General features: G+C 35.8%; 1 protein-coding gene and 1 non-coding gene across 7 annotated transcripts in view; one reads left to right on the top strand and one right to left on the bottom strand.

Annotated features, from left to right (window-relative positions):
- The window catches only part of brd8b (bromodomain containing 8b), a 28,462-nt gene extending 22,453 nt beyond the window's left edge, over window positions 1–6,009 (bottom strand). For all 6 annotated transcript variants that reach the window (XR_010895543.1, XR_010895542.1, XM_067390651.1 and 3 more), the window contains exons 1-9: window positions 5,931–6,009; window positions 5,405–5,501; window positions 3,925–3,994; window positions 3,792–3,841; window positions 3,326–3,448; window positions 3,168–3,248; window positions 1,361–1,425; window positions 957–1,099; window positions 693–884 (exon numbers count right to left, since the gene is read on the bottom strand). Coding sequence is in view for 4 of the 6 variants with exons in the window: in XM_067390651.1 (XP_067246752.1) it covers window positions 693–884; window positions 957–1,099; window positions 1,361–1,425; window positions 3,168–3,248; window positions 3,326–3,448; window positions 3,792–3,841; window positions 3,925–3,994; window positions 5,405–5,501; window positions 5,931–5,949 (840 nt within the window). In the remaining 2 variants the exon portion in view is untranslated. The remainder of the gene's footprint in view (window positions 1–692; window positions 885–956; window positions 1,100–1,360; window positions 1,426–3,167; window positions 3,249–3,325; window positions 3,449–3,791; window positions 3,842–3,924; window positions 3,995–5,404; window positions 5,502–5,930) is intronic.
- Window positions 6,010–6,078: 69 nt separating this feature from the next.
- trnaa-agc (transfer RNA alanine (anticodon AGC)) lies at window positions 6,079–6,151 on the top strand. The gene has a single exon. It is a non-coding gene; the product is annotated as a tRNA-Ala (tRNA).
- The last annotated feature ends 11,916 nt before the right edge of the window (window positions 6,152–18,067 follow it).

Raw genomic sequence — 18,067 nt, 5'->3', positions numbered from 1 at the left:
TAAATGCTGTTCTTTTGAACTTTCTATTCATCAAGGAATCCTGAAAAAAAAAGTACACAACTGTTTTCAACATTGAAAATAATCATAAATGTTTATTGAGCAGCAAATCAGCATATTAGAATGATTTCTGAAGGTTCATGTGACACTGAAGACTGGAGTAATGATGCTGAAAATTCAGCTTTGATCACAGAAATAAATTACTTTGTCAAATATATTTAAATAGTACACAGTTATTTTAAATTGTAATAATATTTCACAATATTACTGTTTTTTACTGTATTTTTAATTAAATAAATGTAGCCTTGGTGGTTCCAAACTTTAAAATAGCATGTTCTGTGTGAATGGCCCCAAAGACTTTATAAAAATTTACTGGCTAATGTTAAAAAACCATGCCCTTGTCAAAATGCCAAATACTCAATGTAAAGCTGGTAATGTTTGAAGTTTATTAGTATAAATGGGCTGGTTGGACTGAGGAGGAAGCTTTTCTTTTTGAACATTAAAGTATGCTGAGTACCATGGAATCTTTCTGGGGGTCTTTTTTGACTTTATTAGACCATATAAATTAGACACAAGTAAGGTTGAGAAATATAAAATGGGCCTGGGACATGGCACAAGCAAAATCCTGTTGCTGTGACATGCCCCTAAAATCCAAAGGTTTAAACTTTGACTGCTTTACAGTATCCCCCACTCACCAGTCTAGAGCTGGCAGCGATGAGGCTGCCCTTCTTCAGCAATTCCGACAGCAGTGGGGAGGGTGGTGGTGTGGCTTTTGGGGCAAGGTGTTTTTTCTGTGGGGAGTCATCCACCAGAGTGCCCAACCCTGACTCTTTAGGCCCTGAACCCATGACCTCTGACACAGGCATGAAGATGGTCACTCCTTGAGCCTAGACAGAGAAATCATAATTTTGATCTCTTAAAATCAGCTTTAAGTTAATAAAAAAGAAGCAGGAACTCACCATGGGACTTGCACAGGATTCATCTGTCATTGGCTGCGATGTGTCTGGCTGCGAGACGTCCATGCTGGGAGAGCTAGCACCTGGTGGAGAACGTACCGTCACGCTGGGAACTCTCTTTGGTGTGTTTTTAGCTGCCTGTCGAACTGGAGAGAAAGAGAAATAAAAATAAGTTAATCATTATACAAAATAAACAATATTTCACTGGCAGCAATAAGCCCAAAGTAATAAAAACAGAAATTTCTAAGTATTAAAAATGTAATATATCTGCAATAAGCTGCATGTAAAACTAATATTATTTGAAAATACATTAGCAATATGTTGAACTGCTAAACTAATATAATTCAAAATAACTTTTTTTGTGGATGCATTAACTTTTAAATGTGCTGAGTGAACGCAAATCTCACCCTGATAGGCTGCCTCAGTTGCCCTCTTCTTCTGCTCCGCCTCCTCCTCGTCCTGCTTCTTCTTTCTGACAAGCATGAGAACACACACAATGGAAGATTTGTATTGAAGTTTGATGTTTGATTTAGAATATGGTTTCAAATTACTTTCTCTGTGTTCAGGTTTGACTGTATTCATAATGCAAATCAACATAACTTCAAATCAACATTTAAAAAAACAAAATCTAAACTTTGACAGAAGGTAGTCATTGACAACGTCCAAATAAATAAATAAATATGTATGTATTTAATGTATGTATAATCTATAATATAATAATGTATAAATTAGGGATGCACCAATAGGATTTTTTGGGGCCTATAAAAAATAATTATTGGCCGATTCTGATATCGATTTGTCACTTGCTCTCTTATTTGAAATTTTGTCATCAAAATAGTATTTTGATAATTTTTTAAATCAGCAAAGTTCAAAAACACCTGCATTTAATTATACTAGCTAGTTTATTATTGCTGCATCAAATAATTTCTAATGAACATGGCTTAGATCCATTTAACATTCAGCAGGCCTACATAAATACAACAGAACAAAGAAACATGAAATAAACAGTGCTTTTTAGGTAGGTTTAGCAGTTTTCAGATACAGAAACAAAATCAACAAATGTAAAATAACACTGCATTTTCTTCACTGTATAAATTAAATACATGTATATGAATCCTTCCTTATTGTAACAGACTTTCATGATTAATCTTCTAATTTGTTTTTGTATACATTAATATTTTTTGTATAAATTAAGTTTAAGTTTAAATATGTATAAGATCTGCACTATCTCCTTTACTAAGGCGGGATTCTTTTTATGATGGGTTTTCTCGTCTACGGAGCGATACGGGTTTGGAGAGCACGCAGTTCTTCAGAGTTATTCTGTGCATTTAGTCAGCTTATTAAGGCATAAGGTCTGTATATTTTTGTTTACCATTAGTTGTAATACGTGTTCTGTGTAATTAGCTGTATATTGATGATAATGCAACGGAGAGAGAGTGCGTTTAATTTTTGTTTAGTTTTGATTTTTTTTGGGGGGGGGAGTGACGCAAACGAAATTAAACATCAGTTAAAAACTTAACGGCACTAATTGATGTTTAGTGCCATCATTCAGATGGGGTCTGCTACACTTATGAAAGTTACAAAAGTTATTTTGTCAAGAATAGTGTGCGATCTTTTGTTATTTGATTAACATTAAAGCGCATACAGCAGCACTGGGATTATGCAACAGACAGTACACAGCTCAGTGCCTTCACGCAGTTAATTAATAAACCATCGGTTTGTTATATCGGCCTTTTTCCTGCTATAGCCGATATGTTGATGGTTGTAAATTGATCAAAAATCGGCAGATAAATATTAGCGGCCGATACATCGGTGCAATCTCTCTAGTATAAATACATAATATACAAAACCTAATACAAATATTTATATCTTAATATATATACGTGGTACAAAATTTAGAGGTGAATATTGTTTTATACCATTCTCTAAATACAAAATATTAAATAAACAAATATTTTTGCAAAATATTGTTGAAATGAAATAGAGTGCATTCATTTCATAAAAATAATTCTTATACAATTATGGGGCTCTGGTCATTTTTAATATCTCTGAGGGTTAACTATGTGACAACATTTGTTAAATTAAATCTCTACAAGAGTGGTTGAAACTAGATCATATTGGAAGACATTTCGGAAAATTAAAGACTAATTCTTAGAATAAAGAGCAAGAAATGACAGCAAAAAAAAAAAAAAAAACTGTACAGAACTGTCTTACAGCTCTATCTCTGCCCACAGCTCCTCTAGTTTAGTGTCCATATGACCTGCCTGGATTAAATCCACCTCTTTCTTCAGTTTCCTGAAGGTACAGAAAACATTTATCACATGTGAGTGGCAGATATAGACAGTGGGAGGTAGAAGGCGGTGCTGACGAACCTGTACTTCTCCTGTGTGTCTTTGATCAGCCTCTTGAGCTCCTCGATTCTCTCTGCTGTCAATCTACGGACAATCACGTCCTCAATGGTCTCGACCACCTCCCCTTTCTCACCCCTCTTACGTCTACAAGGAGAGCACGTCAAATTTGCCAATGAACTTGTGAATGATGTGTATGAGATGTTTCAGTTGCTATGCTAATAATAATACTACAACAGGCTAACAGGCTAACTGGCTAAAATAATATCCTGAAGTCTATGAAAAGACAAACTGCTTCTCCACATATTTACTGCCTTCCATGAACAAATATAAAGTACATCTTCTTTGCGGATTGATATTTTTCATTATATACACAGAGCAGATGAATTGGGGACTAGAAAATTTAACATGTGTTTTGCGAGAACAAAGGCAAGATTTAATAAAGGTGCTCAGCATAGATATTTTGAGAAAGAGAGAGAGAATCACTTACTTTGGGGCCTCTGTGGTTTCCAGCAGCTCAGAATATTGGGAGGCACAATGCTGCAGAGGTCATATTGACATGTTAAACATAATTCAATCAGCAGATCACTAAAACTGATATAATCACTCACGGTCAGTATTACCTTCTGGGAGAACCAGTCAGGGGGTCGTCCAGACTCTGAGAAGGGCTTGATGGCTCTGCTTACAGACACCCTGACAAAAATTTAACAGTGTATCAGACATGTTCAACAGTAACACATTATATTAAATAATAACATAATAAGTACCCAAAGTGTAACACCACACTGAAAATAATCTGGGATTTAAAATCTAAACAACATTATAATATTTTGAAAAACAAAAACAACATCAATGTTAAGTGAAAATGAAATATTTAACATTTTTCATTAATGTACAGGTTAATAATCAAATAAGCTAATCTTTGACACTGACAATGTGAACTTTTTTTTTCCAAGCAGAAAATTCTATTTGGAACATTTTTTAAATCTCAATCTCTTTAAATTATGATCATAATATATAAGTAATGGGGGGGGGGGGGGGGGGGGGGAGATCAAGAAAATTATAAAAGCAAAAATAGAATCATTTTCACAAGTGGTTCACATTGTGTGTGTATACATATTATTATTGTGGTTATATTAATTAATGTATACATTATACATACATCATGCAAATTTCACTGCACAGAAACCACAAATGATCTGTGATAAAGTAACATTAGAAATTAGATATTTATTAATTATTAAAAATTATCAATTCAATTAGAAATGATCATATACATTAAATTATTAGAAATGCTACTATTGCAATAATTATATTAATAAGGCCCTTTAAAATAAAAATGTGTTTGAGATTTTATCAGCTAATCATTATGCAAAATAAACACTATTTAACCCAAAGTAATAAAAAAGTTGATTTCCTAGTATTAAAATATGCAATAAGCTACACTGCATATTTTAAACTAATATGTTAAAAATATATATCAGCAATATGTTGCACCGTTAATTTATTAGCATAAATATTATCAATTATATAATTAGCATTACAATTATATAATAAAACAAACTAACTTCTAAATGGTCGTATACAATTTACTATTAGAAATTACTAGGATAAAATTTCAGTAATTTATTTTAAAGTGATTCCAATTCAGAAATATTTAATTAATTATATATATATATATAATTATATATATATATATATATATATATATATATATATATATATATATATATATATATATATATATATATATATATAATCCCCAATGACATCAGCTATCAACTCATTTTCCCCTAACGGGGGATTAGCATGCGAGAGGTAACGTTAGCGGGATCGATGCCCGCATCCTCCAATTGTTGTTTTACGTCTTAATTGTAAGAATTAACATAACTGTCACAATTATTTCTAAAAGTATAAGACAATTGTAATTTTTTTTTTTTTTATTAAGGTTAATCAACAATGTCCTATATATTAAGAAAGCCGAATGGAATTTATTAAGAAATGCCACAATACAGACACTGTTAAGGGGTAAAGCTCTGAATTATTTAACATGCTTCCATTCTTACAGTTCTATGATCATGAGTGTTAATTATTTATTCTTACCAGTTCTGATCTCCGCTTCTCATCACTGAGGAGGCGAGACAGAGTTTCTCCCGAATAGACCAGGGTTCAGTCGGACCCAGAGACAGCATTTTGTGTTCTACAGGGACAGTTAGGTGTTCAAAATATGAGTTTCATTTAAAGCTGTAACGTTAGTTCAATTTAGAACAAAAGTGTCTGGGAAAAATGTATGTTGAAATTAAAAAGGCTAATCACTCATGTAGTGTGACCTTTGTGTCATATTTAAAACAACATGAACCATTTATTCAAAGAAAATTATTTTAATTACATATAGAGCACGTAAAAAATAGCATGTTGTTCAAGAGTAGAGAGAAATGTGTGTTGACAATGTAAACATAGATCGTCTTTGTTAGCTAGCTAGCGCAACAACTATATCGCACACCCCAGCGTTATTAAGAGCTTTAGATGCTCTACTCACATAGGATAAAATACTTTAGTATTCGGTTTACAACGTTCTTTGATTTCAGATAGTAATGTTAATCTGTTTATGAAATAAAATAACACTTACTTCCCACCCCGCTCGACATTTTCGCATATGCGAAGCAGGCCGCGCAGCTCGTTTCTACTCACTTCCGCCGGTACTGTTGTAGTGTGACACCCATATAAACGCTATCAGGTGTCGCACAAATATCTTTCCGACAACAGTTTTACCAGACGGGGGATTAGCTCAAATGGTAGAGCGCTCGCTTAGCATGCGAGAGGTAGCGGGATCGATGCCCGCATCCTCCAATTGTTTATTCATTTAAATAAATTCTATTAGTTAACATGAAAGTCACGCAGATGCTATTTGTGATTAATGTAACTACTAAAATAGCTTAATAGTTGTTGTTCCCTATAGTTTACAGCAGCGTCTCTCAAACTGGGGTACGTGAGGTGACAAAAGGGGGTAAGCGAACAAAATGCGGAGTAGTTAATTTAACTCTACCAAACCTTAAAATAATATTAAAAAAAATAATATTAAAACCAAAATTTTGTATATTTTAAATTTAAATGCATAAATCTGGTGCATTCTGAGAGCAAAATTAAGGGACTAGATCGATGAAGAAATTTGTTCTCTTGTAAAATATTTTGTGCTCTAAAAGTACTTTATTTATTGGTGATGGTAGGGCACATCACACGTACACAACATATAGTAGGCAAAATGATAGTTCATAAGTGGTCAAACATATAGAGTATATATTTAAGCCATTAAAAATATGTAGCAAAAGAAGTTACCTTTGTTGAATTAATTTATTAGTGGGAGCCTGTATCCATACTACATCTGTATTTGTGCAACTAATGGTCACTCTTTGATTTGTTAACCAATCCAGAATGCAAACACACTACTTAATTATTGAGAAAAATAACAAATGAATAATAAATATAAATCCAAATGTTATTAAAAAGTTTAAAAATAGGCTACTATTTGTATTCTTATGAAATGGAAAAAACGATTTATATTAGATTTATATGTAAATAATTATATATATGTTTATATTAATGTAAGATTAAAAGACGCTTATTTTAAATGTATTGTGCAGCTTTTAAAAGGGGCAACAAGATATGATAGATACGCCAGAACAAAATAGGCTATTAATAATCTTTCAGTGTGCAAAACCATGATGATATGAAACGCTTCAAAACAGCAGCAAAAAAAAACAAAAAACGCTAATGCGCATCCCGGATTCAGAATGATGCGCTTGAAGCAATATCGAGTCAGAGAGCGCAGTTGCGCTGCGCTGCGCATTGAAAAATTCACGGTACAAAGAGAATCCCTGTGTACATCTGACTGTATCTAACAGTTTATTAATCATATGTTTCTTCTCAATTTTAAATTCCAGTTATTGTGCATGTGACGCCAATTCATAGTCCTTGTGTTGTGCGATCTAACAGACATCATGTAGCCAGTATGATGACATCGTTCAGAAACGGCAATAAACTCCAGCAAGATAAAGTCATTTTATGCAAATCCATAGCCCTTTATCTACATATCAAGTATTATAATGGGAATATATCATACTGGAGAGTTTTACCGTGCTGACTGTCGTTACCAAACGCGCTTGAGTGCTGAACAGAGAATGATTGACAGCTGTAGAGGAGGGAAGACGAGTTTCTGACCGTGAACTTATCGATGTACATATCCTTCTGTCCCTCACATGAAGCTATGGATTGGCTTCAGATGACTTTGAATAGAGTGCACGAAAACTTAATTGTTGCTAGTCTACTTATTACACTCTATGATTTTCACTTTTGCCATATAAAAGAGCGAAATTATCAGACGGTAATTTAAATATTGCGACCTAATTTCCGTTTCATTTTGAGACTGTGGCAGGCCGCCACATGATACTAGTCAATGTATGGGAAACACAAATAACCCCTCGCCCCCATCATTCAGAGGCGATGCTTCTTCACCGTTGCTTTGAAAAGTGTATTGCGAGAACTCTCTCTGAACTGCACGCGCGGCACACACACACACACGTCCAGCTACAAATGTATCACATTAATTTGAAACAGCAACCCAGAATATTTGTCACAAGCATTGATTAAAACAATGATGACACAAAAAAAAACCCCGACTTAAATTCTGGACCTTTGGCAGTGAGAGGGGGGGTTCGTTCGAACCACCCGAACCCCCCCCCCCTGCCTACGGGCATGGGATTTAGCACTTGCATGAAGAACAAATATAGACACAGTGGATTAATATCAATTTAAGACTCAAACTTTCTTCGATTCAAAAACATACCTTGTGTGAGTTCTTGTATTTAATGTTGATAACGAGGGAGAATGCAATTGTACCCAAATATCCACATGGCTGCAAACGTGCATTATTATAGCCTAAAACAGGTCAAAAAACAAAACGTACATTTTAAACACAGTACTGTCAGTATTTACTCTCTTTTGCAACGAAAAAATATTTCTAACGAAAACCAGAACAGAACTACAACACACGAATGCGGCTTTGAATGAATCGTGAGTCAATGATTCAATGATTCATTCACAGCCACTTGCTTCATTACTGAATGAATAACTCGATGACTCACTCATAAAAACAGTGACTTGCTGCCACCTACTGGCGGTTTTAGTTTAATATTTAAAAGTATCACTTCGTTTTACCATCATTGCATATTTCTCTATTAAACATTTTTTATTTAAAACATTATTTATTTTATAAAGTTATTCATAAACGTAAAAATATGCACTGGAAAATCAATTTAGGGGGCAAATATTGTCCCTTAATGGAAAAGGTGTGACTGCAGTCAAAGTGGAAGAGAGGGGGTACACGGAAGGATGGGAATCCCTTCAGGGGGTACTCCACGCTAAAAAGTTTGAGAACCACTGGTTTACAGTTCCATTCAGATATTTCAATAATGCATTAGATAAAGGGATCTGGCAAAGTAATTATGTGCGTTTTTAACTACACTGTTGTATATTTTACCATAACTTTTGTAGTAGGTTGTATGTGATTCACTAAAAGGAACCAAACCATTAAAATCGTTCATTCTGGAATACCCTGATTGTATTCACTGATCTATATAAATTTATATAGATCAGAGAAGTGGCGTGCACAGCCACAGACCTCCGCGGGGGCCTGTATTAATTTGATTCACTAAAAGAACCGACTCATAAGAGCCATGCGTTCTGTAATCGGAGGAGTGTTGATCCAGTAGCGATCAACTGAACCGAACGTCATTCGATAATTTTTTTTTTTTTATCCGATTTTTTAAAGAACCGATTATGAATTCTGAATAAAAACGAATGCACACATGTATTCATTATATTAAATTCACGTATTACATATTGATTTTGTTACCTCTAGACAAGGAAAAAAAGAGAGAAAACTTTTAAGTCGAGATCTTGAACAACATTGAAACAAATGAAACATAGCCTAGTAGGGCTTCCGTAGTTATGTGGTGGTGGAAGAAAACAAAGGAAAATCAAGGTAAAAAAAAAAAAAAAAAAAAAAAAAACATGAACTGTATATTTTTATTGTTTTATTTAAACCAAGTGGGTTTGTCAAAAATATACAAACCATAAAAAATATTTAATCGAGTGTAGGATATGCCTACATAAATCACTACCTATAAAATTTTATTTCACAAATTTTCAAAAATAATATGCATGCATGATGCACACACAATAATTTGGGATAATGGCGGAAATGTTCTTTGACTTGAAGAATATGGATATGATGCATAGAGACCTATAACGTTACAATTTTGAACATTAGTAGGCCTATACAAATTGTGAGAGTGTACTTTCCTTTGCAGCCACCAGGTGACAACAGCACACTACAATGGGCAGATCATTTATAATTAACACTTATCAAGGGCCCTGAAGATGCCTGACGCAAAATCCCTATTTATGAGATACTCATATGCACTTTATTATAAAGATCTTTTATTGAATTATACTTATATAAGTATTTCACAGTCACTTATACCTTATACCTACTTAAATATAGCACGCCTCCCACCTGTAACGGAACCTATTTTATATTTAGGATCCCAAGGTAGCAATCATTATTATAGCAATATGGGGAGGCCATCAGAGCTGTTACTCTTCTCAAGCGTTTGTGAACATTAGCAATATTTACACTTAAATCTGCAACGCTATCAAAAAGCAATCGTTCTGTAATGATCCAGCCACACAGGATGATCTACCAATAGTTTAAGCAGGCTTATTTGTCAGGATGAGCTACAGTTAACATTACAATATCAGCATTTTGTCAGCAGAATATACTTATCAGGATGTGCCGTAGTATATGCGCCTTTGTCAGGCAGAAATTACCTGTAACCTTAATAGTAGGCCTAAACTGGCAAGCACTGCAGAGCAATGATAGCAGTGGCAATTATATTTTAATGTGGCAACAACAACTGTTTAAGAAATGAAAATCATATTTTCAATGAACAACATTGTTTTTCTTACATTTTCTATTATTGTGGCAGCTCGATCTCATGAGAAAACATAAGTGATTTGGTAGAAATTTGGTAACTTGTGATTTTTAATAAAAACAAGCATGAAGGTCCACCCCAAACCTAACCTAGTCACAAAATCCCTAAAACATAAAATAGTTTTGAGTTCTAATAAGAGTGTGTTTAATTTTCAAGCCTATAAACCCGTATAGGCTTGAAAATTCGTATGCGTATGCGCAAAGAGCATGGATGACATCCTGCAAGGTTCTTTTATTCATGACACCTGCTAACTATGCCAATCAGACACAGTAATTGTCCAAAACAAACCTGAATTTCAGATTTAGCCAAATTATGACTAATTAATATGATTCCTGAATAGCTGCATTTTCACAGTTTGCACTACTAAGCTATAAGTTTATTCGTCAGCAGTATCAGACCAACAGATCCATGCTGAATTTCTGAGCACTCCACCATTGAACCTGCTCTGTCTGTGTTCTACAGCAAATATTAATGAACGCATTGGCATAATACGATGTCCTCGGGCGTCTCTACGGTTATAACACCATTCACTTGAATCAATATCTCTGTTGCATTTAATTGATGGGCTCATCTTATTCAGCGAAGGGCTGAGAAACGCCCGGGGCGAAAGAAGAATGTGAGGTGAATGTGTGAGGATAAGTGGCTGGGTTTTGTTGGGGAGAACCTCACTGATGTATATGCTGTAATCACATTGATGTGTTGGTCAGACAGGACCGCACAGCGGACCAGGGCACCTAGCCTTGTGGTGTGGGTTAAGTTTGTTGCATTCACTTCTCTTGCCCGCAGGGGCTTTGAGGAAGAGCTACACAACAACAGCTGTTGCTAGAGAGAGAGAGGGAGAGAGACCAAAAGAGAGGAGTGACAGATAAAGAAATGGGACATTGGAGACAGCTCAGAGGCGTAAACACAAGACCTGTTTTCAGTAGCTAATGAAACTACGGGTGAAAATTGACCCATTTTCCTCAGGTGCAGCAATACAATTGAATTGGACTTTAAAACTCTCTCACATACTAAGGTGACCAGATTTCTGAAATGAAAACCAGGTACATTTCTAGTTCACCAATCAATATATAGCCTATTTTACATTCTACCAATCTACTCGTTGGCTATGAATACTTGATTTGACTGAAAATTAAAATGATCTGTACACTTCAAATGCTCTTACAATCAGGTCATTCATCGGTCACCAGTTCATTGTGACAAGCCCAAAAAGAGGCAGGTTTTTGTTCAATGAGTTGGTTCAGTAAGTCGTTGACTCCATAACCAGTCAGAACAGCTTTTGAAAATTAAGCGTTTAGGCCTAGTTGATCCTGATAAGCACTTATTGTCACAGTTGTAAACACAACGGCTTGCTTCTTCCATAAGGGGGTTTGGCGTCACAGCATCTTTGTTTCCAAGTGGACAGTTAAAGAACGTGATTCACACATCTCCCGGAAATCCTGTACAATTCAACCAACCAGATGACGATTTCAAAACTCTTGAAGTGCTTTCAATTTTGTGTGCCATATGTCTTAGACATTCAGCCAACTGTCCATGGGCATGATGTCTGAGACTACTGTAATCGCATACTCTCTTGAGTAGGTGCTTATTTTGAATAAGTCATAATTCACAACAGCTAAAAATGTAATCTGGGCGTACTACATTCGCTATGCTGTCATCATCATGTGACCTACTAGCATCAGTTACGTCGCTTCACTCAAAATCTTGCCAGACGTAGTAGGCCATCCGGGTACTTTTTACCAGTACTAACACAAATATTAGGTTTAACTTTTATGAGTACTGTGAATTCGGACATACTCTAATCGAAATTATGCGATTTTGGATGTATAGCCTCAGTTTTGTAATCTGGTTCAACCAATTCATTGAAAAGATCCAACTCAAAGGAATGATTCTTTCACAAATTGTCTATCTCTAATCATGAACTGTTCAAGTTGTTCAACATTCTTGTGCAACTCATTCGTTTGACTGACATCAGCACACATCCAAAACAAAGATTGTACTGTAATGCTGCTGTTTCTTCTTTGTATTTTTGTTTTAAATCTTGAACTTGCCATGAAAATAGCAATTGATGCTGATTTAAATGTATAAAATCAAACATTTAAATAAAAATAAAAAACCTGTTTTGGAACGAATGAAACGGAAACGGGTAAGTTATAGACAGTGAATTAATGAAACTAAAACTGTTATAACTATGGGACCATTATTTACACTATATATGGTATACAGAATATTTTGTTTTTAGTTGTCTTCTGTTCTCAGTGAGTTTTGTTTTCTTTTTTACTAAAATTGTGCAATTGAAAAGTTGAAATTGAATAACACATTGTATGCATGCAGTGTTAAAGGCCTAATGTTTTGTTTGCAATATCTAACTCATTAAATATAATTTCACTTTTCAGTTCCAGACGGGGACCAAAAACAAGGACTGCCCCAGGGAAACAGGAATGCCTGGTCACTGGGGTAAGAGAGTGGTTAGTTAGAGATGAGCCAAAATTATTTTGTTTGGCCCTACTGTGTTATTAATACAAGCCATTAATGCATCATACTTTCTGTAACTCTCTCTCTCTCTCTGTTCATCTCCACTGTCTATTCTGCCCACTGAGTCCATTAAGCACAGAAAGCTGAAACGGTGTACAGGCTGATGATAGTTTCTCTCTCAGCCTCTGGCCCTCTCCACTCCATCAACCTCTTTCTCTTTTTATCTGTTCCCCTCTCTCTTTCTCTATTTCTACATTTTCCGTCTTCGCTTTCATAAACTCGACCCCTTTTTGTGCTAGCTGAGGTTATGAACCTCACAAGTCTGTGTGTGTGTGTGTATGTGTGTGTGTTCTTCATGTGTCCTCTGGGCCAAATTGTGTTGGTATTCCTGGCTGAAATCAGGGCATGCATCATGATGGCCTCAATTGGCTCATTAGGGCAGAACCCACCTGAGCCCCAGAATTACACACACAAACTGAGTTAACTAAAGCAAGATATCTTCATTAGTGGCACTTGCTAAAGCATGTACAACTATTAGATGGAGTTTAGAGATTCAAACAGACCCTTACCACTGATCTTTGTGCTACAGACATGAACAATACCTCAAATCACATGGTTTGTTGAGCAGAGGCATTTTATAGAATGCAGCAGTCGGGTTCCAGAAGTATCCCATTAATTTTCTCCAAAGGGGAATTGATTTTGAATGTTAACTTTTAAACATTCAAAAAACAGGGCTTCTATGAGCTACAAGGTTGAAATACACAGTCTTGTACCTTGCAGTCTTGTCTTTTTGTCAGATTTTCAAATGTTTTAATGCTTCAAATCAAAGTTTGTAATGTTGTGATTTACCTCATTGCTGGTTGGTTTGGTTCGTGGCTTATAACTCTCAAAGGTAGGGTAGGTAATTTTCGGAGAGGCTAGCAATAGTGAGCTAGCTTTGAAAGCATAAGATCCCACCCTTCCTTCAGAGCATCTCCAAAGCCACGCCTCCTTCAAAACACATGAACCCATACAGCAGGGAGCAAAGAAAAGCATCACGAGAGAAGGCGTGAAACTACCTCATATCTCAAAGCACATAGCATTATAATAATATTGAACGTAAACAACTTAAAGAGCACTGACCTGTACCACTTGATTGCTGCAGATTAATTTCGGTGTTGATAGTGTTGCCATTGAAATTCAAGTCACAAACCGCACCGAGTATAACGTCACATTTTTCCGTCTCTTCCAATTTACAGTAGTTGTTGTGTGAACACAGCATAAGCTTGTTGTTTTGGTTTAGTAGGAACTGTAAAACGTGTCTACTATTGGCTGGCGTCTGTCTCAAGTCTGCATAGCATGAAACACGCTGATGACCTATATGTCTGCGCAAACAGGGTGCGCGAGGGTATGTAAACAGGCAGGAAGGACATCCTACCATAGGACCACATTTTATGATCCTATGTTAGGACCGTAAAATATTCGTCCAAACATATCCCTTGGTCCGACGCCTTCCACAGATGATATGAATACATATACATACATTTAGACCACTTATTGATTGCTGTCGGAATATGAAGAGACTTTCAAACAGCATAACAAAAAATGTTTTTGAAGCAAATCACCTACACTGCCTAAGGCTAAGACTTTTTAAAATCCCTGTGGTAAAAATGAATGGGAAAAATACTTCCAGAACCAAGGCCACTGAAAAAGTGGGTGTGCACTGTTGCACTCTATTACTTCCCTATTACCGATTGAACTTATGATTTTTAACCTTAAAGGAACGTTCACACCAAGAATGATAACTATAAAGATAACGATAAAGATATAGTTCTAAAAATCATTATAAATATAAAAGAATAGCACTGTCCACACCACAGCTATAACGATAATGATATAAAGAAAAAATATTGTTGGGATCACTTTAAGAACAAATTTTTTTCCAGCCGTTGAACGATAAAACACTGACAGCTGATCAGAATCCTTTAAAATTTAAAGGATTAGTTCACTTTCATACTAAAATTGCCTGATAATTTACTCAACCCCATGTCATCCAAGATGTCCATGTCCTTCTTTCTTCAGTCGAAAAGAAATGAAGGTTTTTGATGAAAACATTCCAGGATTATTCTTCTAATATAGTGGACTTCAATTGACCCCGAATGGTCAAAATTACAGTTTCAGTGCAGCTTCAAAGGGCTTTAAACCAGACGAGGAATAAGGGTCTATCTAGCAAAATGATCGGTCATATTCTAAAAAAAGAAAAAGAAAAATGTATATGCTTTATAAACACAAATGATAAAAAAGTTTACGATGTATGTCCTACATTTTCCTTATTCAAATTACGAACGCGGCGCCAGTTTCGTTTTTTTTCATAAGTTGAATAGGGATGGTGTAGGACATACAGCGTAAGCTTTTTGAAGAATACGGAAGGTGGTCTGGCGGAAGCACTTGCGAGGTGATCATTTGTGTTTATAAAGCATATACATTTTTTTTTTTTTTTAGAAAATGACCGATCGTTTCACTAAAAGCTGCACTGAAATTTGGGGTCAATTGAAGTCCACTATAATGTTTTCATCAAAAACCTTAATTTCTTTTTGACTGAAGAAAGAAGTACATGGACATCTTGGATGACATGGGGGTAAGTAAATTAACAGGAAATTTTAATATGAAAGTGAACTAATCCTTTAAGGGCTCATGCATTTAAATTGACAGAGGACATTGCAGAGAAGTTGATTGCCGAAGTCCAAAAAAAGTCCACCACTGTTTGACAAGTCAACCCCCCTTTTCAAGGATACATTAAATAAAATGGATATATGGAAAATAATTGGTCATACCTACAGAATAATTGGTGAGAAGTATTAATGATTATGTCAGGCTAGCAAACAGTGTAACATGAAATTACCTCAGGTATCCAGCAGTAGTTTCGACAACATTGTCTTGCTTCCTTTGAAGTTGCAGTGAAAAAATCTAGGCATTGTTTTTATTCCACCATATTGACTTCGTCAGCTAAATTCTCTGTTAGATTAGATTGATTACACTAGCTATTCACATAGCATGCTGAGGACATCTGCTGGTTAAAGCTGTGTAAATGCAACAAGAACAGCAAAAACATGTTGTACACACTTTAAAACCGCAGCGCGTGAGCTGAGACAGTTATTGTTCGTTGGTGTGGACACAAATATAGTTATCGTTATAGTTATCTTTATAGTTATTGTTCTTGGTGTGAATGGGCCTTAACGCTACATATGAGTAATAGTGATGCTCACCTTAGCATGCATCACAAAAATACTAGTAGGTAGTGTATAGTGCACAGTAAGCAGTATGCTGACCATTCCGGACTGCATTCCAGGTGGCATGTCTCTGTCCTCACCTTCCCCTCCCGCCTCCTCCCAGGGGGATTCTATGATGTCATGTCTCTGTGTCACCCTCCTCTGCCTCGCCCCTCTCTCTTGGGACATTAGCCAATTTGCCAAAGTGCCTGAGTGCCCCTCCCCCCCAACACCCTCTTGCTCACACTCGACCTTTGACCTCGCCATTATCAGTGCAGTGTGACACCACAGCGTGACACCTCGCTTAGGCAATGGGCCCACACGTGCTCATAACAGCTACAAATCACCAACGCAGCCCTTCAATGTGTGTGTGTGCATGTGTGAACAAAAAAACAGGGGGAGTTGTGTGGGTTTGGATGTGTTGGCTTGTTCTAGTGTGTGTGTAAAATTCTGATATATGGAACATGGGTGCGCTAGCAGTATGTGTGAGTCTGACTAATGTTAGCACATATGTGTGTGGGGTGTAAAATGGATTTAACCTTAGTCAGCAGGGACTGCGCCATCTGAGAATTGTTCTCAGATGATAAGCTGTTTTGTGCGCCTGGTTTTACACATGTGCGCTCACACAAACACAAGCAGAAACTGTCTGTATTAACTTACTGTACAGATGGACCTGGCGGAGTGACGCGCACACACATACACAGACTTCTTAGAGTGACGCCATCCTCAGCCTTCAGCTGGTGATAAATCATACTACTCTTCCACACTCCATCACACCAGAGAGAGAGAGACTAGAACTAGAAAAAAGGAGAGATGTCACTGGGCAGTCCATCACCTTTTTGTGAAAGAGACCAAAGGTAGAAAGATGGTGAGGGGGAAAACAGAAAGAGCTAGAGAGACATTCCATCAGCTCTTTCCAAGGACAGGTGTGCAATCTTGTGAATGTCATAATTGAAAGCTGTTTTTTTTTAAGCTGAGCCAGATCGAATTCTTTTCTACAGCCGAGTGTTTCCTGAAAATACCCACATTGCACTGCTCTGCAGGAGCACTGTATTATTTGAAAAATCCCCCAACATAAATATAGGGTTATGTATGGTGTAAGTGGATAGGCAAAGTGCTCAAGAAAAAGAAGCACATCACAACAAGAACAAAAAACCATGGGTTTTTGTGGTTTTTATGTGAGAGTTTTACCTATGGGCAGGCCCAGGCGGAATCTGTGGATTTTAAAAAAAATTACCTTGAGGATTTTGAGGGAAAATCTAAGGGAAACAAATGAATGATTCGCAGAATGTTCACGCTGCATTTTTTTTTTTTTTTTTTTTTTTTAAGTAAATCAGGGGGTAAAAATAGCAAAAGGGTTATTCATTAAGTTATTCCTCTGTCACAGCTTTCAAAGATCATTGTGTACACTACCATTAAAAAGTTCAGATCAAAAATACAGTAAATAGTAATATTGTGAAATACTATTACAATATAATATAACTTCTGTTTTAATATGTATTCAATGTAATTTTTTCTTGTGATGCAAAGTTGAAATATCAGCATCGTTACTCCAGTCTTCAGTCAAATGATCCTTCAGAAATCATTCTAATCATTCTGACTTAATGCTCAAGAAATATTTATTATTATCAATGCTGAAAACAGCTTTGCTGCTTAATATATTCATGGAAACTGATAAAACATTTTTTTTCAGGATTCTTTGATGAATAAAATTCAACTGAACAGTGTTTATTTGGAATAAAAATCTTTTGTATTATAAATATCTTTACTGTCGCTTTTAATCAGTTTAATGCATGCTTGCTGAATAAAAGCATTAATTTCATTAATAAAAAAAGAAAATCTTACAGACCCCAAACTTTTGAAGGGTAGTGTATATTCAAATATGGTGCATTTGATGTATCAATGCTGCCAAACATCATTAGTTTTTCCATTGTTCATGTAACTCATCATTATGTACCAAATTTGAATATACGCATTAATTTGAGAGCTAC

Source organism: Chanodichthys erythropterus, chromosome 1, assembly GCF_024489055.1.
Source record: "Chanodichthys erythropterus isolate Z2021 chromosome 1, ASM2448905v1, whole genome shotgun sequence".
Lineage (NCBI taxonomy): Eukaryota > Metazoa > Chordata > Actinopteri > Cypriniformes > Xenocyprididae > Chanodichthys > Chanodichthys erythropterus.
This window is presented reverse-complemented; position numbering and strand designations above follow the sequence as displayed.